The sequence below is a fragment of the Vitis vinifera genome, chromosome 5 (assembly GCF_030704535.1).
Source record: "Vitis vinifera cultivar Pinot Noir 40024 chromosome 5, ASM3070453v1".
NCBI classification, from domain to species: Eukaryota; Viridiplantae; Streptophyta; class Magnoliopsida; order Vitales; family Vitaceae; genus Vitis; species Vitis vinifera.
In genome coordinates this window covers 2,110,007-2,136,720 of record NC_081809.1, presented here as the reverse complement: position 1 = coordinate 2,136,720, position 26,714 = coordinate 2,110,007, and the positions used below count along the sequence as shown (strand labels likewise).

The 26,714-nt window shown below is 33.1% G+C and overlaps 1 protein-coding gene and 1 pseudogene across 2 annotated transcripts; one reads left to right on the top strand and one right to left on the bottom strand.

Moving 5' to 3' along the window:
* The first annotated feature begins 10,254 nt into the window (after nucleotides 1-10,254).
* LOC132253763 (uncharacterized) lies at nucleotides 10,255-11,967 on the top strand. 2 transcript variants are annotated; one of them, XM_059736734.1, is made up of 3 exons: nucleotides 10,255-10,409; nucleotides 11,212-11,264; nucleotides 11,342-11,967. In XM_059736734.1, the coding sequence occupies exons 2-3, from the start codon at nucleotides 11,251-11,253 to the stop codon at nucleotides 11,877-11,879; spliced, it is 552 nt and encodes a 183-aa protein (XP_059592717.1). In that variant the 5' UTR covers nucleotides 10,255-10,409; nucleotides 11,212-11,250; the 3' UTR covers nucleotides 11,880-11,967. The 2 variants fall into 2 exon arrangements, with proteins under 2 accessions (XP_059592717.1, XP_059592716.1); XM_059736733.1 differs by having other exon boundaries at nucleotides 10,263-10,409; nucleotides 11,226-11,264.
* Nucleotides 11,968-12,861: 894 nt separating this feature from the next.
* LOC132253733 (uncharacterized) lies at nucleotides 12,862-16,525 on the bottom strand (annotated as a pseudogene).
* Nucleotides 16,526-26,714: the final 10,189 nt, after the last annotated feature.

Below are 26,714 nucleotides of genomic sequence, written 5' to 3'. Positions count from 1 at the left end.
ACACGTGACGCGCTTCTCCTATCCGGACTACCTCAAGGAGAAGCACACGACACTCATAAGCAATGCATCCGGACGACTAAACATAGGCCACCCGGATACATTGCCCAGATCATTAACTAAAGTAAGCAAGTCTTGCACGTTATCACAACAGCCTGTCATGGCCCACGTTCCGCCACCTGCAGAGTGAAAGGACAAGATGAAGTGACAACAAGTCACTTCCCACGATCACTTCACATGATCACATACCACGATCTCTGTCAGCCGCCCGTAGGGTGATGATGGCTCTGCCACCACCTAGTGTCATCATGACAACACAAAATATCTCCCCACCATTAAAGAGGGGAACAAAGCTTCTGATGTTATATATACGAACCTTCACACAAAAAGGAAGGTAAGCTTGCTATACCTAGTAAAAGGTCAACTGATTTATCTTCATCTCTCTAACCATGACTGACAAAACCTTCGGAGGGTACGTCCGGACACCCCGTTTGGACGCCTTTTGCAGGTGGAACGACTGAATCAAGAACCTATATTAGTTGAGATCGTGCGTCCATCCATTTGGCAACTACGTGGATCACCAGGGACGTGAGGCCTCAACATTAATGATTTTTTTTTAATATTTAGTAGATTGATCAGTGCCAAAATGACAATATTTAAGATAAATAAAGAAAAAAAAAGAGTAAAAGAACCACAAAAACGTGAATTAAATAAAAAAAAAAGTAAAATATAAGTGAAATAATGCATGTCTTACATAGCAAAGGTTTATTTTATATTTAAGTATTATTTTTTATTTATAATTATATTTTAGGTGTCTCACAAGTTTTTTAATTATATTTTATTTTCTTTACTAATTCTCACAAGTTTTGCTTCTTTTTTAATAATGTTAGCTACAAACATCACTACTAAACGCATTCTTAATTAACCAATTAAGTGATTTTTGGTTGGTTGGTGTTAGTTAAATCCTTTCACCATTTTAATGATTGATTAATTTAAATATAATTATATTTAAATAGGGCAAGCTAGACAATGAGTGTAAGGAGGCTAATTAATCACACAAGAGTGTGAAAAAATGGGAGATAATGTCTATTTTCTTCCTCCTCATTTTGCTATAAGGATTCATCCTAATCGGATAGTGGATGGTGTTCGCCATCCTAATCGGATTTGTTTTCATATTAGTATTCTTTTTCCTCATTTTGCTCTAAAGATTCATCTTCGTAGCATTCTTTCTCCTCAGAAAGCCCTAACATCTATTTTCTCTCTCTACATTTTTAGAGAGAGAAGCTCTCACCGTAAATTTTGTTACAGGTCTCACTGTAAATGTTGTGACCCTTTCAAAAGCCTTTAAAAAGAGCCTCGATTGAAGAATAACTCACTTAACCTTAAATCCACCATTGCCAGAGTGTAGAATCTTCGTCTTTGGTGCGCTGTCGGTGAGAAAGTAGCAGATCGTGGTTGTATGATAGTAGTGGAAAGGTCCAATAGTCTGAGAGGTTGTAGATCATGGTCTTCGTGGTGTGTTGGGGAAAAAGATAGTCATTGCAGATCGGTCTTCGTGGTGTTGGGGAAGAAGATAGAAGACAAGGGTTTCAAACCAACAGGTAATAACTAATAGAGGTAATAAAGGGAAGAATATCGATTTTTATTTTGTTTCCTTTCTTTTGCCTCAGTTTGGCTGTGAAATCATTATTTTATTACAAAATGCACATTTATATCTCTTTTCCCCCTTTTTGCTATCGTGTTGTGCTTAATGAACCATATGAGTATATATATACCCCTGTGTATATGGTTTAACACACTTTGTTGTTGCTATAATCTATCTTTCCTTTTCGTTTTTTTTTCTTTTGTAAAATAGAAAATGGTGGTAACTTTTATTGACAATCCAATAGTTTTTAATAACTCACTTTAAAATTTTTGAAAATAATTTTTAACAACATAAGATTAGTATATAGTAAGAAAGTTCTTACTTTTTACATATAAGTTTTTATTTAAAAAAAAAACAGAAAATGTATCCAAATGAAGTAAGGTATGGTTTGGATATACTTGTTATTTTTGTTTTTAAAAGCATAAAATGATAAATCCTATACAAAATGTAATAATTCTTTGAGACTCGCAATAATGATTTTTAAAAACCATTTACGAAAATGAAGAATTGGAAAATAATATTTATATAAAATTGGAGAATTCATAATGATAATATTATGATGATATTAAATATATTTATATGTAATGTTTTTATTTTATATAGAGATTATATTTTTAATTTATTAAATTATGTGATTTTTTTTTATCTTATAATATTAAATTGGTTCACTAAATTCTTTTTGTATGGTACAAAAATATAAAATACATTTATATGGTACAAATATTGTATTTTTAATTTATGTTTTTATCTTATAATATTACAAAATTAAATTACATTAGGAGATTAATAATTATTTAAAACAATTTTTTTTCAAATAATCATAAATGATTTAATAATATGGAATCAAGGGTATGTATTTACATGATATAGAAAAATTACATTTATATTTGAATCAATTTTACTTCATTATATCGTGTAGATTTTTTATTTTATAATATTCTACAATTAAATTACAATAGGAAATCAATAATTATCAAAAAATAAATTGGTTCACTAAATTATTTTTGTATGGTATAGAAATATAAAGTACATTTATATGGTAAAATTTATATGGTATATATATATATATATTGTATTTTTAATTTATATTTTTATCTTATAATATTGCAATATTAAATTACATTAGAAAATTAATAATTATTTAATTTTTTTCAAATAATCATAAATGATTTAATAATATAGAATGAAGGGTATGCATTTAGATGGTAAATTACATTTATATTTGAATCAATTTTACTTCATTATATCATGTAGATTTTTTATTTTATAATATTATACAATTAAATTATAATAGGAAATCAATAATTATCAAAACAATAAATTGGTTCACTAAATTATTTTTGTATGGTATAGAAATATAAAGTACATTTATATGGTAAAGTTTATATGGTATAGATATTGTATTTTTAATTTATGTTTTTATCTTATAATATTGCAAAATTAAATTACATTAGAAAATTAATAATTTTTTTTTCAAATAATCATAAATGATTTAATAATACGGAATGAAGGGTATGCATTTACATGGTTAATTACATTTATATTTGAATCAATTTTACTTCATTAGATCATGTAGATTTTTTATTTTATAATATTCTACAATTAAATTACAATAGGAAATCAATAATTATCAAAACAAACTTTTTTAAAAGATTTTTTTTAAAAAAAATATTCATTTATTTAACTATTATTTATTTTAATTAAAAAACATATAAATAAGTGGAAGACAAAAAATGATGTACTTAGGTGAGATCGTGTTTATTGTTTTTTTAGTAGAATTTATTTTTATATGGTAACAATATGAAACATATAAGTGAGTGGAAAATTGAATATTATAATTCTTATATAAATGTGTTTATATATATTTAATTTGAAAAGTAAGTTGTTTTCCTTTTATACATGGTTAGGTTAATATTTCAAAATGACTTCAAAACATTATATTAGTTGGGAGCATGTAGAACTTGTTGGTGGTAGTAGAAGAACCACAAAGTGTAAATATTGTGGGAAAGTCATACATAGCGGTATAACAAGATTAAAGCAACACATCGCACATATATCCGGACAAGTGGAAGGATGTCCACGTGTATCGGTAGAAGTGTCATATAGTGTTAGACAACATATGTCTGATACTTTAAAAGAAAAAACACAAATAAAGAAAAAAAAGAAAATGAACGACTTTTGAGTTCCTTAAATAAAGAAAATTTCTATGAAAATGATGAGGGTGATTCTGATGATGAAATTGAGGAAGTTGCTATGTCTGATTTTGAAAGAAGACAAATGAAACAAGCAATGAAAGAAATTCGTCGAATTTTTGAAGAAGGTAGACAAAAACATCAGAAGGGTGGTAGTTCCTCACAACCTTCTAATGCTAGGATTAAACGCAGATTGACATGTAGCTTCAGTGTAAGAGAATGAGCTAGCATACCTCCAAAAGGAATTGACCCCTACATGTTCCCATCAAAGCAGAAATCAATAAAAAAACTTGTTTTCTAATGAAGGTGTGAAGAAAGTATGTAAAGTTATTTCTAAATTATTTTTCTTTAATGCAATACTCTTTAATGCAACTGACAGTGGGCTTTACTATCAATCAATGATTGATACCATAGCAGAAACAAGTCCAGGCATCAAGGGTCCCACTGGATACCAAATTGGAAATACATATTTAGATGATGAGCTGCAAGAGCTTAAGGTATATATAATAACATTGAAGGCTAAATGACTTATATATGGGTGCACAATCATGTGTGATGGTTAGATTTCTAGGACTTGAAAGCCTATCATCAATTTCATGATTTATTGTGATAGAAGTATAATATATCATTCTTCAATTGACACTACCAATATACCTAAGACAGTAGACTACATCTTTTCCCTTATGGATAAGTTGTAAAGGAGGTTGGGAAGGAAAATGTTGTTCAAGTAGTCACTGATAATGAGACAAGTTTTAAAGTAGTCAGTATGTTGTTGATGGAGAAGTGGAAACATTTGTTTTGGTCTCTTTGTGCAGCCCACTGTATTGATTTCATGCTTGAAGATATTGCAAGCATGAAATAGATTAAAGAGACATTAGATCAAGCTAAGATGATCACAAGATTTATTTATAATAACTTGAAAGTAGTGAATTTAATGAAAGTGTTTACCAAGGATATAAATATGTTAAGGTCGGGAATAACCCGTTTTGCCACTTAATTCATTTCATTTGAGAGTCTTATATGTTATGAGGCTTATTTGAAGAGAATGTGCACAACAAATAAGTGGCATGAATTCAATAAAGATAGGAACAGAAAAGGTCTAAGAGATAAGGTATCCAACCTTATCTTAACTGATCGATTTTTGAAGAAGATAGGGGAAGTTCAAACCATTATGGAACCTCTCGTCAAAGTATTGAAATTGGTTGATCAAGATAAAAAGTCCACAGTATCAATCATTTATGAAGCAATGGATAGAGATAAATTGGCTATCAAGGCATCGGTCAAGCAATGGGAAAAGTATTGAGAAGTCATTGATAGAAAGTGGGAAGGTCAATTGCACAACCATTTGCATGCTGCAGGTAATAAAAAAATTATTTATATATTTTTTATTATTTTTTTCAGTACAAATTATTATAAACCGATTATTATTTAACTTATGCCGGCATATTTTTAAAATCCAATGTTCCAATATTCAAAGCACTTCTCCAACCATTTGGAAATTAAAGTTGGATTAAAGGAGGTTATCAAGAGTTTAAAGCTAGATTTGAATAGACAAGCAAAAGCTATTAACAAGGTATAATAATAGTTTGTGACCTTTATATAATACATTTTGTATATGTAATGTGCATTAACAAAAAAAAATGTTAATGATGTAGGTGAAATTATTTGTTGACAGTGGATGAGAATTTGGAAGTGCACTTACAAAGAAAGCAATAAATCAATCTCTTCCAAGTACTTAATACATTTACATCTATTACAAATAAGAAATTATCATCATTTTTTGTTAAATATATCATAGTGATTAATAAGTATGCATTTTCTTTATTATAGTTGAATGGTGGAACAACTATGGCGACGAAGGTCCACATCTACAAAAGATTGCTATTAAAATTTTAAGCCAAACTTGTTCTTCATCAGGTTGTGAAAGAAATTGGAGCACATGATCATTGATTCACACAAAGTTGCGCAACCGTTTGGCAATGAAAAAGTTGCATAAGTTAGTTTATGTGCACTACAATATGTGACTTCGAGTTAAGAATTTGATGCAAGAACGAAACAATGAAGATTTATACAATCCAATTGATCTGAATAATATCTTTAATGATGATGATATATTAGATGAGTGGATACGAGAAGGAGAGGAACCTATTTTATCATCTGATAATTTGGATTGGTTGGATAAAGGTCTTCCCTCTAATGAAGAAGGTAGAGAAACAGTTCATGAAGAAGATGGTGCCACAAATTGTAGAGTTAGTACGCGTACAAGTAATGCTACACAAGAAAGAAATGTTGATTCCCGCCGTAAAGGTAAGGCTTCTAGAAAAATTTCTTTAAATTCTAGTAGTGATAATGGTGACAATGAGGGCAATAGGCGGGGTGGTGGCACTAGTGGGGGTAGTAGAGGAGTTGGTGGCATTGGTGAGGGTACTAGAGGAGATGGTAGCATTGGGGGCAGTTATGTTAGTCAAGTAGATCCTAGCATGTCATGGGCACAAGGAGGTGAAAATTACTATACCACGCAAGATACAGATCATGGATATCGACTAGGGATATGGGAACAACGAAAGTATTTGGAAAGACTAACTACATTTCCTAGTGATGATGATTATTCTAGTGGGCATGATTATCATAAATCAAATTATCACCGTATCGATGGGCACTTGCAAAATTTGGGTATGAGATTAAGACCGTATTTCAGAGGGGTAGATGGTAGATCATATCACACCTTTAGAGACTGTAATAGCTCTTCTAGTACTTTTAGTAGAAATGATTTTGATCGATTTCCAATTATGCATCCAGAGGGATATTCAAATACTGGAACACAAGCTAGTGATTCATATGGATATGATCAATCTTCTGATAGCAGTAGCATTGCTTGTCGAGGTTTTGGATACTATCAATATAGTGTTGATCCCGAACAACCTTCAAAACCATATTTTCCTGATTATGGATCATCAAGTCAATCATCTCAGCCAACATATTCGAGTTATGAACAACTCTTTCAACCATATCCTCATTACGGGAATTGCCACCCTAATTTGTATACTGATTCATTCCCAATTGGTGTCTTAGCTGATTCATGTCCAGCTGGTGCTCTTTGATTGAGAGAGTAATCAACAAAATTTATAACCTATATCACCATGCATTAGGATAGCTTAGCTAATATAGCATAATGGCTCTAGGATCGTTCACTGGGAAGGGTTTTCAACTCTCAACTGATACCAATTCAAAGTAAATTGGTGCTTTTTCATTTCAAGGTTAGCTTAAGAAATAAAACACAAACTTTGTTTAAATGAGGTTTTGTTTAAAGTTAACTAAAAAGAAAGTAATGGAAATTACTTATGAAGAAAAACATTCCTTGGAGGTTTAGATTCACAGGGGAGGTTCCTTATGCAAAAACAAAGCTCTGGTCATTTGGTTCATTTCCTCGCATTAGAGAATTAACATATAGTCAATTCTTTAATCGGTGCTGTACAAATGCTTCCCTTTTATGGGTTCAAACACTAAATCCCTCTCACTGATGCAACTTGCAATGACTCGTGCCTTTCACCTAACATTTGCCATTCAAGGTGATCTTTAACTTTGGACTTCCCTTCTCAAGCTCGCAAGAGATAACTAATGGATGTCTCCTTAGAGTCCAAAAGCTTACCAAGTGTTGGTAATTCTAGAAAATCCTACCTCTAAGTCACTTCCCAAAAGCTTGCAAGAGATAAACAAGTGCATCTCCAGGGACGGAGATCACGTGCCTTACCAAGTGTTGGCTCAAGTGACTTGAAGGTGTTTTAAGTTAATTAAAAACATAGAAATCATTAAAGGATCACACTTTCTCTTCATTAAAGACTGAAACCACAAAGCTACTAATTCATGCACTTGGAACCTTTCCCGGCAACCTTAACTCCAAGGAACTAAAAGTCTAGCCACTCATTCTCTGAGGAAACTTCCTCAAAGCTTGTTTGGCTAGTAAGAAAACTAACGAGAAAACAATTATATGAAGGAAAAACAGAGCAAGTGCTCTATGAAATATATTTCTTTCTTCCTTTGATTACATAATAGATATCTTTGTAAAGAAGATTACACACTATATATAAGAGGTTATTCACCCTTTGTACTTACTTAAAGACTAAGGAATCCTATGATAGGTGGATTACAAGGAGAGTTTGGGGATTTAGACATCAAATATCTAAAGCAAAATATCCCAAAATATCTTAAAATGTCGGTCGGAAATATCATGAAGCTTCAGGAGAACACCGTGTCACTGTGCAAAATCCGGGTAATCTGAAATGTCGGGTGCAGATGCTCTCCGGATGAGCGCTATCAGAAGATCCGGATATATCTATCCGGAGAAGTTGAAACGTCTTCCTCTCCCATCCGGCTGTGAGATATCCGGATGTAAAATGTCGGCGCACGGAATTCCTCCCCGGGTGGACTGAGCTATGCTGCGCAAGGGGGACCGTTTGCTTGTGCAAGGTGTAAGGACCCCTCTCCCAGATGACACGGAGTGCGCAAGGCTATATCCGAATCAACTCCATTCGGATTTCCCAAGAGGACACGCACCGCCATGTTATCCGGAGCAACTCCATCCGAACGATAGCATATCCTATCCGGATATGTTGTCCGGATGGAAAACATTGGCTATAGTGAGCAAGCCTTGCTACAACCCACTTTCCACCGCTCTCCAATGGTGTGTCCGGACGCCCTGTCCGGACATCTTTGCCATGGATTCCTAAGGACTCTCCTCAATCTCTGATTGCTTTGATGATCAAAAAGCTATCAAAACACCAAAACTTAACACAATTTGATTAAAATTGATTACAAGGATCCTTAATATGTTAATTGGGTTAAAAGGTAATAACTACTACTCAAAAGTATTTAAAAGAGTTAATTACAAGCTATCAAATAACACTTTTTGAGTAGTAATCATATACTCGTCGTAGGACTGATGATAATGATTTTGAACCCCCTCGTCATTCAACATGGAATTGATTATTGTATTGTATGTTTGTTAGTAAAAACATTATTATATTTGAAATAAAATAATTTTCTTTTATTAGCATTATCATAAATAACTCTGAGTAGGTACTTTTATAACTATTTAAATAATGTTAAATGTGAGACAATTTTATTTTATTAATTTTTTGAGCTTATTTAATTGTATATATTTTTCTTATAATTTACATAATATTTTTATAATTTTTTGAATTTTCTAATTAACTTATTTTACGTATCGCCCGATACCAAACCGATACGCCTCGGGGCCCTCCAAATTAGTGACCGATACCGCGACTTTGAACCATGCGTGACGAGGGTTACAACTAAAATGGGAGAAAATGGGGGCAGTTGGGCCTGTTCCATTAATAAGTACAATAAATATTTTCCATTAACATTTTAAGTGTATCTATATTTAGCTCTAATTTTTTTAAAGGGAAAATCAACCTAAATTATATCTAAATATTAATGGGGTTCTTATTATTTATAATTTTAAAAATGATTATATTTAATGCATTTAAATATTTATCTATTTTTTAATATAAGTTGGTGAGTGGTGCAGTGGTCATACCCGACAATCACCATTGCAATAATTTTATGGTAATTGTTTATGTTTTCTAAAGTATGCGATTATTTTCACTTTAAGGAATCAATAATTTTATAATAATTATTTATTTTTTCTAACCTAACCTTTGCTAATATTTTCACTTATGGAGTGTTTTATGCGTACATTTCCATTAATTACAAATTTCAGAGAAAAAAAATATTTCTTCTCAACCACAAATTTCAAATATTGTTTTAGTAAAATATTTTATTATTTCAGGAAAAAAAATTATTCTTTCATATCACAAATTTCTTATTCTTTTTGTTAGAATATTTTCCATTAACAAGTACAATGAATATATATATATATATATATATTAATGAAATATTTTCATTAATTTTAAATCTTCAAGGAAAAAAAATGTTTCTTTCATACCACAAATTTTAAATCTTGTTTGTTAGAATATTTTCATTAATTTCAAATTTCATAATTACTATGATGATTTATGCTTCTTTCATATCATAAATTTCAAATCTTGTTTATTGGAATATTTAATGCATTCAAATCCCAAATTTAATAATATTTAAATAATAATAAGATTTGGTGGTAAAATTAAATAAAAATTTAGAATTATATATAATATATTTGAAAGAAATATTATTAATTTTTTAAGAAGAAGTTGTCATTTAGGTAAAAATATTTTTATTAAAACATTTTTTAAATGAAAAATTAAATTAATTTATATAAAATATTTTATTTAAAATTTAATTTTTTAAATTTTATTTAAAATACTAGTAACAACCTTTTTATTAATATTAATTTATTTAATAATCAAAATAAAGGTCGATAATTAATAATTATTTATAGAGAGAGGAAAATTGTTCTCATGATTTGTTTATTTTCTTTTATCTCTACTAAATATAAAAATCAAAAGGCACACACTTCTCTCACTCGCGCATCAAGAAGGCCTTTCCTGAAGTTGTCCTCCAGGCGAGAGCATCCCTAAAAAAGCCCTATTTTCCTCTGCCACTCTCAATCCTCGCAGGTACTAATCTAATCATGTTATTATTATTTTTTTTGCAACCCCCGTTTGATTCCCAAGAAAATCCAACCCCCATTCGATTTCCGGGAAAATTCATCGTCGTTTGATTTCCGAGAAAATCCATGCAAAACCCCCAAAGAAAACCAAGAAAAATTGCTTTTCTTTTGCTCCCTGTGTTTTCTGGATCTGTTTTAGGGGTCTCTTTGCTGTTGTGCCATTGGATTTAAATTTCACGAACCCTAAATCCACGATTTTTGAGCCAGGCTGAAAAACACAACCTTTGCCCGCAAATCATGATCAGATTACCCCAAATAGCATTTTATGTTTTTTTAAAAAAAAAAATTGGACAGATTTTGTATCCTGTGCGCGGGCTGGACTGGTAGGAAATATCGGGAAATTTCCCGAAATATCGGCGATTTTTTTAAATTCTCTTCCGGGTTCTCCGCCCGTCAGCTCCACTCGCGATTTATCGCCTATTTATCGGTCGAAATATAGGCCATTTTGCCGATTTTTTAACGATATTCCTGGAAATCGATAATCGGGTTCGAATATCGGGCCCGACCGATATCCGATATTTCGGCGAACAATTTTCCTCGATGTAAATAATTATTAATTATTAATTTCGATCATCACTATTTACTTTACAGTCCGGGGATTATCTGGCTTGAACTATGATGCTCGTTGATAATTTATGTTCATTTTTTCATTTTTTTTTAATTGAAAATTTATTGTTTTACATAGTTGATAATAGCAAATATTTTTTCTTGCCTTTTATCCACTCTTTTTCTTAACTAATTCTCACCAGTTTTTTATTTACAGCACCTGCTACAAGACTGTCTCAGAAATGAAGGCCCAACAGTATCTATCTTAATTTCAACATTTTTTTACTTCCTTTTATAAATCAATATAAATTAACCTATTACTTTTATTTTCAGGGTTATTCAAGTAAAATCAAGAGAGGAGATAAGAGATGACATTCAATTCGCTGCCCTTGATACCGTTGTGAGTTTCAACTCCTTATACGCTGTCTCCTCATTTCTGGGATTCTCCCTCACCACCATAGGACTACATAGCATTGATGGTCGTCTTGGCTGCGATGCCAATATCAGCACGATCAGGACCCTGATGTTCTTTGAGGTCATTTCCTTTGCATTTTTTCTCACATCATCATGGGTGGCTCATGGCTTGAAGATAATGATCAAACTTGTCAATGCTGCTGAATCAAATAAAGAGTTTAGAAGCCACTTCAATAGAAAGTCTATTCGAAAGGTGATGCTTTGTGCCGTCTTTAGCTCAATCTTGGGATGTATTTTTCTAATTCTCTCAATAGTGAACATCCTTCAGATTCGACTAGGAATTTTGAGTTGTAGGAGTCCATCCACAGTCCAAGGAGCGGTTGCTCTTGTTGTTATTGTTTCATGTGGTGTTGTTTTCCATGTTGGTATTACTGTCTTGGCGTTTTTATATGTATGACTTTTGGTTTATATTCACCTACTGGTATGTATGAAACATTATTAATGTGTTTAATTATAACATGAGTATTTGGTTTTGTTTGTATTCATCTACTGGTATGTATGACATATTATAAATGTGTTCAATTATAATGTGACTATTTGGTCACTAATATCCCATCCCTTTTCTGTTCTAAGCTTAGTTTCTTTTAAGTTAAAATTTTCAATAATTGATTGAACATAATGGTTGTTGAGTTGCTTTGCAGCTAACTTTAGGGGTTGTTGCTTCTCATGAGAGAAGTATTAATGGAATAATTCTTTGACTGCCAATGGTAAATCAACCCAAAAGGGTATTTAATTTTTAAGAGTTTTTGATTAATAACAAACAATTTCAAATTTATGTTGTGCTTTGTTGTTGGATCTTGAAGTTGCTATTACTTTTCAGTTTGAATTATTTGACAAATACAATGATTTTATCATGCTATAACTTTTTCTTTTTCTTTGGTAGAATTTGCATACTTCAATTGTTTTGGTTTGGTAAGTAAAACATAGTGTTTGTAGTTAGAGGGCTTCTTTGTCACCTGAGATGTTTGTTTCATTGCTGCAGTAGTATAAAAACTAGGAAAATGGAATGATTCTAATAATTTCATTTTGTTCTAAAAGGTTCCAGGTGGATGCCTTTTTTGGGCAGGATGTTTTTTAATTTTGAAACCTTGGTAATTTCAATTCGAAGTGCTTTAAGGAATTCTTTTTAGTTGTTTTTGATAGTGAAGAAAAATCTTGGGACGCTATAGGCCCAAAAGTATGAAAATTGGATGGTTTGACTTAATACTTGTTCTTCAAATGCTCCAAACTGAGGGGTCAACTTTTTTATTGTGGTATTCGATTTTGGGTGTTATAATTGAGGTGAAAGGAAGTAGATCTGATGTAAAAAAAAAAAAAAAAAAATGCTTTGGTAGCTAGTATTGAGAAATAGACCAGGCTACATGATTTCATGCACTTCATCTTTCATTTAGTGAAGGATTGGTTGTTCTTGTCTTGTTTAGTGGCACTGAAACAAAAGTATTGCACTGCCAAACTCTCACACCCCAGTTTTTGCGCCTATGCCTGTTGGTCATACTTATCAAATACACTAGCATATGAAGCAAGCCAGAACCTACAAGTGTACATCTAAACTGCTAAACAAATGGAATGAAGTGTTTTCTTTTGTTACAGGCGCAAAATTTGTGTTCATTTTTTTCTCTGACTTTGGTAGCTAGTATAAGGTTTCTCTCTGACTTTAGCCTTTCTGTCTTCATGATTGTGTTCTTCCAAATCAACTTGAGAAGTTTCAAGAGCATACTTCTTACCAGATGCAGTATTAGATCCAAGTTCAAGAGCCCTATCAATGAGATCCTCAAGTTGTGGATTGACAGAAGAAACATGTATTCCAGAAATATCATCTATATGCTCACTATCATTTCCATTCAACATATTCCTCTCTTCAAGAGGAACTTCGGGAAAATTGATGGATCCAACATTGGAGGTGGTCAATTCATTATGAGCAGAACTAATTTCAGAAAAGCCTTCTAATATTGGTTGATGTGTTGATGGATCCATTATGCTTTTTGACTCTGCAGTACGTTTTTCATCTGTTTCTTCCTTCTCTGACTCAGAATCAGAATTTCCTTTAAGAGATTCATTCTCCTCAAAATCTTGTGCCCCTTCCTCCTCACCTCTCACCCGCCTTTCATTTAAATGTGATCCCAAGGAGCTCTCATCTAAGCAAAATAACAAGCCAAAGCCCATCATAAGAGGGTGTGGAGGAAGAAAGTTCTTCCCACGGATCATGAAACTCCCAACTGTAAGATATTCCCCAGTAGAAGCAGTTTTACTGACCTGGTGAGGATAAACCCACCAAGCACTTGTGACAATCTTTGAATCCCACGCCTGGCTGTGACAAACCTATTTTACAAAAAAATTGCAAGCTAAATAATTCAGAGTGCAGATATGCTGTTCACTCTTAAGACACAATAAAATGAAATAATACCAAAAGAATATTGAAAGATGACCAACTTACAGTGAAACATCCTGCTTGGCTCTAAGTAAGAGGGGGTACTGGATGTTCAGGCTTGTGGTTCTCGATCACAGTACTTGAAGCTCCATGTAGATCTGCATGGATATACCTAATTCATAATCAAATGAGCAATATCAGAAGAAACAACAGGGATATTAAGATTTCAGATTTTTATTTTTATTTTTTTTTAAAAAGAGGGATATTAAGACTCCACATTATTGGATCAATTCATATTCCATAATAACAATAATCAGCTGAGAGGGATAACAGCAAGCTGATAAAAGCTTAAATCATGGAGGTCTATGAATTAGATAAGACATATTTCATAAAATCGTATTTCCCTTTAATCCTAAATTCCTAAATCCCATTTCATAACTCAGAGAATTAATAACGTCTACCAATGTACATGATTGACATGAAAAGAGACAAGAAAGTATAACTTACAATAAATATTTGTGAAGATTAATTCATAAAGCAGAAAAGGCCTCCCCTAATGTTAATAGGAGAAACAGGTCTATTAAATCTCAAATTGCATAGGTAGGGGAATAAGATACGTAAGTGTGATTGAGGTGGTTTCCACAAAGTAAATAGATGAAGAGGAAATTACCTGGCATTAGAAAGATAACTAAAGCCTGTAAGCTTCAAAAATACTTTCACCAAAATGCTGACGACTGTATTACAATAAGTTGGAAATTCTAAGTCTTTACACAACTCTTTTGAGTCTTCTCATTCAAAGAAAGTGTTCAATAAAAAATAAATAAAAAAATAAAATACCAAACTAAAATAAAATAAGTACTACAACAACGGACAAAAAACAAAACCAAATAATAGACTAGCATTTAACAATATTTAATGAATATGCACAATAAATCTTTTTATTGGTTGAATATTTGGCCTAAGACATGTTATACTTTTGTGTAAATCATTAAAGGATCCTTCTGTCAGAAACATTTGAAAGAGATTTTATAAAATAATATCTACTTATAGAGAGTCAATGTTGGATTAACATGTCATAGGAGTTATGAGGAAGAGTAGTGGAGTAGTATTCTGCAACAGGTGTTTAGGTGCCTTTGGAAAAACAAAAATGTTGATGAGGAGTTGTTGTTGGTTGATTTGAAATGTATGAATCTGAAACTTCTTTTTTTGTGGCATAGTAATGGGTGGAATTGGGCCTCATTTTTTTCCTCCTTAACTCTCTTAACTTCCAGTGCCACTTTCCTTTTCGTCTCTTTTTTTCCCCTTGATATATTCCCCATACAGATAAAGGTTTTTGCCCATTTTCTCTTCTTAGAGTTAAATTTGTTTATTAATGGAGAAAATCTACTTACAGGTCCCCTTTTGACATATAACGCTTGACAATCATCTCGTTCTGTTGAGCATCACGTCCACTGATAACCAAATAATTCTCACTGCTGATGAACTAATTAAATTTCTCAAACCAGTGAACTTTTCGCATATGTGAAATTGTGGCAACGGTTTTTTCCAGCACAATTATAGATGAGAAGATTCAGACACTTGACCATTGAGAAAAGACAACTTAATGGTTCATTTAAGCTCAACCAATAATTAAAAACAAAACTAAAATCATGCTTAGTAATTCTTCTGGTGCTGAGAGGCAGGTGTGTTGTTAGTTTTTTTATAAGTAATGGTGAGATATTATAAACACGTGCCAAAGAAAGAGCGCAACAAGGTACACAGGAAGTATACAAAGGGTACCGTGTTGTTCAGATCATTTAAATCAAACTAGATGCTAATAAACATTCAACTTAGGTCCTAATCATTCATTCCTGTGAATCTTCAGCGAAGATACGGTTAAGTACTAACTTTCCTCACAGCACACATGTAACATAATACCAAGGGCCAATAACTCAGGACCAGCTGCATTTAATGATTCAAAATTTTGAAAATAGCATCAGTACAAAATAAATCAAAGGGGAAAAACAACTGTAATGTTCTCCTACCTGTGAAAGCTGGACGCAAGACTTCTTTTCAGCAGCTTTAAAAGCTTTTTCATGAGCTATAATAGTCTTTTCCTGCTTGTTTTCCTGCCTTTTCTTCTGTTCATACCACCGCCGAGCATTCGCGTGTGCTGAAAGTGCCAAATCAACTTCTACCTAGAAAGTGAAAAGAAAAGAGATGACAAGTTTGAAGAATAAAGATATGGGCTTTACATGATCTGTAATTTGTTTGATCAGACAGCTGTGAACCAGAGTGGAAATTAGCATATGTCACATCCAACAAGATAAGCTTAATGGTAATTTAGAATCAGCATGAATGCCTTCAAATGGAAGTAAACATAAGCAGTTTTGTTATTATGACGCATTAAGATGCAAAAAAAAAAAAAAATTGCATCATGCCACCACACCTTATCCACATGAAAGTGTCTTTTCATCATCATCCATTTCATCAAGGTTGTTACTCAACAGCAGTGTCATGCAATTTCTCTCAAGATAAAGCTTGTCAATGAGGCCAGCTACAGAATTTCCAGATTTTTTCTCTTCTTTCACCATTCGGGCAAGATCCTCCCAATTCATACCATTTGCCAAAGCAACACGGACAGCTAATATGGCAGCATCAACATCTTCTAGGTTATATTCTATCAATTCTGCCATTTTAATGCAGCGGTCAGCCTCTTTCTTCAGTGTATGCACACGATTTTCCTACAGCATCAAGTTGAAAGAGACTATAACACATGGCAATGATCATAAAATACTGAATAATATTTCTAGCAGAGAACCTTTGGACATGTAAAGAGAGAATGACCATAGCATGCCCATACAACCACTGATGCATTGGCTAGATTCTCATTGCTTGCTGCCCAAGTCACTATAACATAGTTGCAAGCAAGCAACTAGCTGAAAGGCTAGAAAGCATGTGAAACCACTCTTCTTAAAAGAAGGAAATGATTCTATTGGCTTCAAATATCAGACAATAATTTAAAGACCTGATCCACGTGTATTTTATTGAGTTTCTGCATGGCAGAGACCTCTTTTGCCTTTTGTTGTTGTTCTGGTCGTTGACCCTCAATTTTACTGTAGAACTCATCCAATGCAGCATCAAAAGTCTCAAATTTTACAAACTCCCTTGATTTGAACTGGTTCAATAAAATTGGGCAGAATTCATCATAGATCTGCAAAGGGTATTAAAACACGTAATGAATAACACTATTCTAATCGTAAACCAAACAAACATGTTTACATTCACACATATGTGGAACTTGATTATATCATATCAAAGCAAAAATGGAAGGAAATGACAGTCTACTCTGGATTAGCACACATAAAGAAAAAAAAAAAACACATCCACAACCTGGCTACCACGATCTGGTTGAGATGGGGGGCAGTCCTTTCCAAAAATCTTATTCTGCATTAAAATATAACCTTCTGGAACTTGATCACCTTAGATAACATCTTTTAGCCAGTTCTCAAACTTAGTGACAGATTGGGCTAAACGCTGAATTGTATCAATGTCAAATTTGCTATCCTTAGTAACTTTTGTGTTTGGAATCAGACCAGCATCCAAAATAATGTGCTCAGAAAGTGCAGGCCCATAACCCAGTGCCTCTCCAAGAACAGCCTTCAAGGTCGCTTGCTTGGCACGAGCACCATCATTAGTATTTTTGCTTGGCTCAGATGACTTCACACCTTTGCGGTTACCCTGCTTCTCTCTAGGCGCATCAGACACTTTATTTCCACCCTCACTGGCCTTGACTGCTTCATTGCTCTCCGATTCCTTGGGAGATGTGAGGGCTGCTTGCAACTTAGTAGTGGCAGTACGCTCAAAAACTCGACAAATTTCAACTGGATACCGATGGCGTGACATGATTGAAACTGCTTTATCATCATCTCTGTTGTAAATAACTTGTTATCATGTAGCTAAAATTCAATTCTATGGACATTTAAGCAAAAAAACTTACCCTGTTAAGGAAGGAAATCTTCAAGGCCATTAGGAGCTAGCAAACATGGTCTCAACTTGGAAGGGTTAAACACAAGCCAATCCAAGCAGTGGTTGTTCTTGGGCAACTTCCTTTGCATCTACGCTTTGACTCATATTAGAAAATTTTTATTCTGCATTAAAATATAACCTTCTGGAACTTGATCACCTTAGATAACATCTTCTAGCCAGTTCTCAAACTTAGTGACAGATTGGGCTAAACGCTGAATTGTATCAATGTCAAATTTGCTATCCTTAGAAACTTTTGTGTTTGGAATCAGACCAGCATCCAAAATAATGTGCTCAGAAAGTGCAGGCCCATAACCCAGTGTTTTCAGTTGTTTCAAGTTGTTTTTTTAGAGTTGTCTTAAAGAATAATTATACAATTAAAAATAAAGTTATGAACATAAAATTATTTCTAAAGTATATTTAAAAATATTAAAAATAGGTTAAAAACAATTTTAGATTCCCAAATAAACTTTTATTTTATAAAACATCATAGAACAATTTTTAAAAATTGTTCTTAAAAACTATTTTTTCATAATTATTTTAAAAAATAATTACCAAACAAAGCCATATATATCAACAATGATTTTTTCGAAAAATTTAAAAAGTAAAAAACAAAAAATCACTACTTAAAAAAATAAATCTCAATTTCAGTTCAAAATGAATCCAAATTAATATGATATATAATTGGGATTAAATGAATCTAATTTCATAAATTTTAAACAATGATATAAAAAACAAGGAAAATCTTTTATAAATCTATTTAATATACTTACTTATCATTGCATTTTTCATTCTAATCCATTTTTCATTGTTTCAATCTATTAACTTTTAACTTTTTCAACTTTTATTTGTTTATATAAAAATTTTGGTTTTATGTACTTTTCTAATAAATGAAAGGTTTTTAAATTTTTTTATTTATTAAAATTTTTGTAATTTTATATTTAATATTTTATTAAATAATATTTTAAAAGTAGTTTCTCTTATGATTTTGAAAATTTTAAACAATTTGGATTTTAATGATTGATTAAACAATGGCACATTTACAATGATACTTCACTGTAAAAATTATATATAATTTTTAAATAAAAAGTTTCATTACTTTGGCTCATTTGCAGTGAAATTATTAGAGAAATCCTAGAGTTTATTAGAGAAATTATTCAATTGTTTTAAAAAAATTAAATTTTTTATGCAAATTTTGGTAAAATTATTGTAAATTTTCTAATGAAATCCTTTGCTATTTTTTTTTGTTAATTCTTATATATATATATATATATATATATATATATATATATATATATTAAATATAAAGAACTAGAAAATGTATTATATTTTTATTATATTATATTTTATTTTAATTTAACACTGGAGAAAACAAATAATTTTACATCACCAATGCAAATTAGCTCGTTATAACTTATAGGATTTATAAAAAATGTCAACTTCATTAACTTCCTTCTAATTTTTTTTTAAAATGTTAATAGAAATATCCTTGCCTTATACAAATTACAAGATGTTAGGCTTTGTGGAGCCTAGTTTTGTTTGATCCGATTTGACGACCCGACCCGAATAATATTGCGTGGTTTTTTAATGGGAGATTTACTGAGTCTTAGTCCATGGAGCGAAGGCTTGGGCTTTTGGGCCCGTTTATCCCATTGTGGAACCGCATTTTGTAATTAGGGTTTTTTTAGTGTGGTGTGGTTACTGTGTTATATATAGAGAGAAAATATTGTAGCTGACTGAAGTACTCTATATTCTTCTCTGATAATAGTGATATCCTTGCAACTCCGTGGATGTAGGCAAATTGCTGAACCACGTAAATACTGTTTTGTGCGTGTGATTGTTTTTCTTTGGCGTGTATTTACTCTATTTTTTTTGTTTCTCACAGGTTGGGAATTCGGCCTATTCCCTTCAACTGGTATCAAAGCCTAGGGTTAGGTTTGAGTGGGAGCAATGACAGAGGAAGCAGGAAAGACGTCTGGAATAGAAAAGTTTGATGGCATAGACTTTGCATATTGGAGGATGCAGATTGAAGATTATCTCTATGGGATGAAATTGCATCTGCCCCTTTTGGGGACAAAACCTGAGAGTATGAAGGCTGAGGAATAGGTGCTTCTTGACAAACAGGTTTTAGGAGTTATTAAGTTAACTCTATCTAAGTCTGTTGCACACAATGTTGTAAAGGAGAAGACCACAGCAGATCTGATGAAGGCTTTGTCCAGTATGTATGAAAAGTCGTTCGCAAACAATAAGGTGCATCTGATGAAAAAATTGTTCAATTTGAAGATGGCAGAGAATGCATCAATAACACAACATTTGAATGAATTTAATACAATCACAAATCAATTTTCGTCTGTAGAAATTGATTTTGATGATGAGATTCGTGCTCTAATCGTCTTGGCTTCTTTGCCAAATAGTTGGGAGGCAATGAGGATGGCAGTAAGCAATTCTATGGGAAAGGAAAAGCTCAAGTACAATGATATACGAGATTTAATTCTGGTTGAGGAGATTCACCGAAAAGATGTAGGCGAAACCTTAGGATTTGGTTCTACCCTAAACCTTGAGACAAGAGGTAGAGGTAATGACATAAATTCAAATCGGGGTAGATCAAAATCCAGAAATTCTAATCGGAACAGAAGCAAATCTAGATTAGGCCAACAAGTACAATCCTGGAACTATGGGAAAATAGGTCACTTTAGAAGGCAATGCAAAAGTCCTAAGAAGAAAAATGAAGATGATTCTACTAATGCTATAACAGAAGAGGTACAAGATGCATTACTTCGTACAGGAGACAGTCCACTTGATGATTGGGTTTTGGATTCAGGAGCTTCATTTCATACCACTCTACACCGAGAAATCATACAGAATTATGCTGCAGGTGACTTTGGTAAGGTGTATTTGGCTTATGGTTCAGCCTTGGATGTTGTGGGTCTGGGAGACGTCCGGATATTGTTGCCCAATGGGTCTGTTTGGTTACTGGAGAAGGTTCAACATATTCCTGACCTGAGGAGGAATCTGATTTTTGTTGGACAACTTGATGATGAAGGACATGCACTACTATTTGTTAGTGGTACTTGGAAGGTTACAAAAGGAGCTAGGGTATTGGCTCGTGGAAAGAAGACTGGTATTCTGTATATGACCTCATGTCTAAGAGACACAATTGCAGTTGCTGATGCAAGTACTGATACAAGCCTATGACCACAAACTTGGTCACATGAGTGAGAAAGGGATGAAGATGTTGTTATCAAAAGGAAAACTACCAAAATTGAAGTCCATTGATTTTGACATGTATGAAAGTTGCATCTTAGGAAAGCAAAAAAAAGTAAGCTTCTTGAAAACTGGCAGGACACCGAAGGCTGAAAAATTGGAACTAATACACACTGATTTGTGGGGGCCTTCTCCGGTTGCATCCCTTGGAAGTTCAAGGTACTACATCACTTTTATTGATGACTCAAGCAGAAATGTATGAGTTTATTTTCTGAAAAATAAATCTGATGTATTTGAAACTTTTAAGAAGTGGAAAGTCATGGTTGAGACAGAAATAGGTTTGAAAGTAAAATGTTTGAGGTTAGATAATGGAGGAGAGTACATAGATGGAGGGTTCAGAGAGTATTGTGCGGCATAGAGAATTAGGATGGAGAAAACCATTCCTGGGACACCACAGCAGAATGGTGTGGTTGAGCGCATGAGCATAACTCTCAATGAGCGTGCTAGAAGTATGAGGCATGTTGGACTACCAAAAACTTTTTGGGCCGATGCTATTAGCACTGCAGCTTACCTGATAAATCGAGGACCATCAGTTCCCATGAAGTTCAGACTTCCTGAGAAGGTTTGGAGCGGTAAAGAGGCAAAGTTTTCACATTTAAAAGTTTTTTGCTGTGTTTTTTATGTTCATATTGATTTTGATGCTCGTAGTAAACTTGATGCAAAGTCTAAAATATGTTTTTTCATTAGCTATGGTGATGAGAAATTTGGCTATAGGATTTGAGATGAACAAAATAGGAAAATTATCAGAAATAGAAATGTGATATTTAATTAACAGGTTATGTACAAGGACAGGTTAACTGTAGTGTCAAATGTTACAAAGATAGATTAAAAGAAATCTGAGTTTGTCAACTTAGATGAATTGACTGAAAATACTGTCCAAAAAGGGGGTGAAGAAGATAAGGAGAATGTAAATTCACAAGTAGATCTGAGTACACCTGTAGTTGAAGTTCGTAGATATTCCAGGAACATTAGACCTCCATAGCGTTATTCACTTGTTTTAAATTATCTCCTGTTGACTAATGGAGGTGAGCCAGAGTGTTACGATGAAGCCTTGCAAGATGAGAATTCAAGTAAGTGGGAGTTAGCCATGAAGAATGAGATGGATTCCTTGTTGGGGAATTAGACATGGGAACTGACTGAATTGCTAGTAGGAAAGAAGGCTTTGCACAACAAGTGGATATGCAGAATAAAGAATGAGCATGATGGTAGCAAACGTTACAAGGTCAGATTAGTTGTTAAAGGGTTCTAGCAGAAGGAGGGCATTGACTACACAGAGATATTTTCTCCAATTGTGAAGATGTCAACAATCAGACTTGTACTGGGAATGGTGGTTGTAGAAAACTTCCATCTTGAGCAGTTAGATGTGAAGATAGCATTCCTTCAAGGTGACTTGGAGGAAGACCTTTACATGATTCAGCCAAAAGTGTTCATTGTTCAGGGACAAGAGAATCTAGTCTGCAAACCGAGAAAGAGCTTGTATGGCCTTAAACAAGCTCCTAGACAGTGGTACAAGAAGTTTGACAGTTTTATGCATAAAATTGGGTTCAAGAGATGTGAAGCTAATCACTGTTGTTATGTTAAGTCTTTTGACAATTCTTACATCATATTACTGTTATATGTGGATGATATGCTTATTGTAGGGTTTGACATTGAGAAAATTAATGATTTGAAGAAGCAATTGTCCAAACAGTTTGCAATGAAGGATTTAGGAGCTGCAAAGCAAATCCTTGGTATGAGAATCATTAGAGACAAGGCTAATGGTACATTGTAGCTTTCACAGTCAGAGTATGTGAAGAAAGGTCTCAGCAGGTTCAACATGAATGAAGCTAAACTAGTGAGCACACCCTTGGGTAGTCATTTCAAATTAAGTAAAGAACAGTCACCGAAGATAGGAGAAGAAAGAGACCATATGAGTAAGGTGCCCTATGCCTCAACTATTGGCAGCTTGATGTATGCTATGGTGTGTACAAGGCCAGACATTGCACATGCAGTGGGAATTGTGAGTAGATTCATGAGTATGCTTGGAAAACAGCATTGGGAGGTAGTCAAGTGGATTCTAAGATATTTGAAGGGTTCATTAGATACATGTCTTTGCTTCACAGGTGCAATTTTGAAACTGTAGGGTTATGTAGATGTTGATTTTGATGGCGATATTGATAGTAGAAAGAGTACTACTAGGTTTGTTTTTACTCTAGGTGGTATAGCTATATCATGGGCTTCAAATCTACAGAAGATTGTTACTTTGTCTACTACAGAAGCTGAGTATGTTGCAGCAACTGAAGTTAGAAAGGAGATGATTTGGCTACATGGTTTCTTAGATGAATTGGGTAAGAAGCAGAAGATAGACATTCTACATAGTGATAATCGGAGTGCAATTTTCCTTGCCAAAAATTTGGCTTTTCATTCAAAGTCGAAGTTTATACAAACAAAATACAACTTTATCCGTTACCTTGTTAAAGATAAACTAGTAATATTTGAGAAGATTTGTGGATCTAAGAACCCGACAGACATGTTGACTAAGGGTGTCACTATTGAGAAGTTGAAGCTGTGCGCAGCTTCAATTGGTCTTCTAGCATGAGGACAAGAGGATGAGTTGCAGGGATGAGGGATTGTTTCTTGGAGGATAACGGTTTGATGTTGGTGATTGAACTAGTCTTCAAGTGGGAGATTTGTCGGGCTTTGTGGAGCCTAGTTTTGTTTGATCCGGTTTGGCGACCCAACCCGAATAATATTGTGTGGTTTTCTAATGGGAAATTTACTGAGTCTTAGTCCATGGAGCGAAGGCTTGGGCTTTTGGGACCGTTTAGCCCATTGTGGAACCACCTTTTGTAATTAGGGGTTTTTAGTGTGGTGTGGTTGTCGTGTTATATATAGAGGGAAAATATTGTAGCCGATTGAAGTACTCTGTATTCTTTCCTGATAATAGTGATATTCCTGCAACTCCGTGGACGTAGGCAAATTGCTGAATCACGTAAATACTGTCTTGTGCGTGTGATTGTTTTTCTTTGGCATATGTTTTCTCTATTTTTTGTTTCTCATAGGTTGAGAATTCGACCTAATTAGTATAGATTCATTTTTTGTAAAGAATATTATATAGAATATTTCTAGGTTGATATATTATTGTAATATTAGACTTTCTTATAGAATAAGGAAGATTGTTGGAAATATCTCTAAAAATATTCTAGGTCATGAGGGGAAAAAGTTATAAGATGGAGATGGACTTGTAGAGACTATACGAGGTGGATAGAGATGTGAAGAAGAACGAGAGGTACTCTGTGGAGCGAGATGACTCATAGTAGGGTATGGATACAAGGAGTGGGGAAACATGTGATGTTTCGGGAACCCAATAGTTGTATTTGGTTCTGTCCTCTGTAATATTCTCTATTGTATAGTGGAATCATTCTCTCTCATCCGTGGACGTAGGCATGGTTGGTCGAACCACGTTAAAACCTCATGTACCGTATGTGTGATTGTTTTATCTTTGTATTTTTGAACTAACATTGTGGCATCATAGCTTTGGCTGGCATAACAATTGGTATCAGAGCTTGGGTTGAAGATTTCTGGAAAAGTAAAAGATCACAAAGCACATAAGATGAAAACAAAAGGAATTTTCACTGAAGTTGGAGTCGATTGCTCTTTCGTGGTGATATGATACAAAAAGGTTTGTGTCATGGAGAGATTGAAGATTAACTTCATGGAATTTGTTCTAAGGTGGAGATTGTTAGGAAGTGTCCCAAATTCCTAACACAAGAGAGAAGAAAAGAAAGAAAAGAGGAGATATGGCTATTTGAGACATTCAAATATATTATTTTATTTAAAAATTGAAGTATGTAAAACCTATAAAAACTTAATATATAATTTTATATTAAATATAAGAATTAATTTCCTAACAAGGACATTTTTCCTTTGAACATTTGGGTTTTGTTTAAAAATTAAAGTGTCATAAAGGGATTTTTCCTTTTTGTATACAATAAAAGGAAAGAAAGGAAGAAGAAAAAATTAATTAGAAACTAAGATCATATACTACAAATTTTATTTTGTGTAGTTCCCTTTTTACATAGATTTTTTAAACTAGCTAGTGGATCCCGTATTTTTCTATTAGATTTTTTAAACTATCTAGTGGATCCCGTATTTTTCGCATGTGTTCATACTCAATGGTGAGACTTACTTTTTATATCTGAAAAACTGATTTTAGAAAAAGTTTTATTTTTAAAAGAAAAAATAAAGTAAAAAAGAAAAACCTTAAATGTGATTTTTGACAAGTCTTTGAAAAATCGAGTATGGTATGAAAGTTAAGTTACCTATTAGAAAGGTAATATGAAAAACTATAACCCTTTTTTTAAGTCCTAAAAGTTAGGTTTCTACTAAATAAATTAAGAGAATTATGACAATTGATTGGTCAATAGATGAATAAAAAATATCAGGATATAAAATAAAGCAAAACATGTATGATCAACGTAATGAATGAATAAATAAAGAAGATGGAATTAGAAACATAAGTGAATTGCAAGTTGAGCACCCTCTCTTCCTCACAGAATCAACAAAGCTCCCTCCTCTCCTGCTAAGCTCCCTTTCTCTAAGTTTTCTTCTTTGAAATGCGTCTCACTCAGCTCACCACCCTCCTTCTGGTTCTTTGCTGCCCAAGATCTCCACCAAAAACCCGGAATACTCATCTCTGTTCTCTCCCTCTCTTTCAGGTTACTCTCATGCTAGCCTGGAATCTGCCCTCACTCCAGCTCACTCTCAAAGCCTGGAACCTCACCCTGTCCCACTCACTCTAACCCACTCTCTCTGCAAAACCTTTTTTTTTTTTTCCATCCAGCCTTCGTGCACTCCTCTAAAACCCTATTTTCTTCGCTTCTCTCTCATAGTCAAGGATGAAAATATCGGTAATCACGGATATATCGATACTTTAATTTTACGGATATATTAGATATATCGACGAATATTTTGAAAAAAAATATTGATAAACCTAAATCAAAATTTATAAAAAAATATAAAAAAATTTCATAAAAATATAATTAGAAGTATAATGATATTTTTAAAATATCACGATATTTTCTTCCTTGCTCATAGCTCACTACCCAACCTAATAGAATAGGCAATCACCCTGAAAAACGTGTCTTCTGCTGCTCTCAACAAACTATCATGACATCCTGCTATACCACGTGTCCTCCCCAGCTAAGGTCTCTAGACACTTCTAAAGAAACCATTTTTTGATTTTCTAAACTATTCCTTATCAATTTTTGAAAGAAACCATTTTTTTTAATGTTTTAATACATTGATATTAGAAAAAAAGGAATGAAGGAGAAGAAGATTAATTTGGAGATAATATCTTTTTGAAAAAAAATTAAATTGCAAATCTAAGATGCTATACAGATTTTGTAGTTCTTTTTTACAAAGATTTTCTGTTCTATCCCTCACCAATTTTGAAAAAGAAAACATTTTTTTTTTTTATGTTTTAATATATTATTGTCCATCGAGAGAATGAAGGTATATTTTTTTTCTTTTTTTAATTTCATTTAATTTTTCAAAATTAGACAAATAAAATCACTTTTTTTTATTTAAAAATAAATTTAAATTCAGATCATTTTT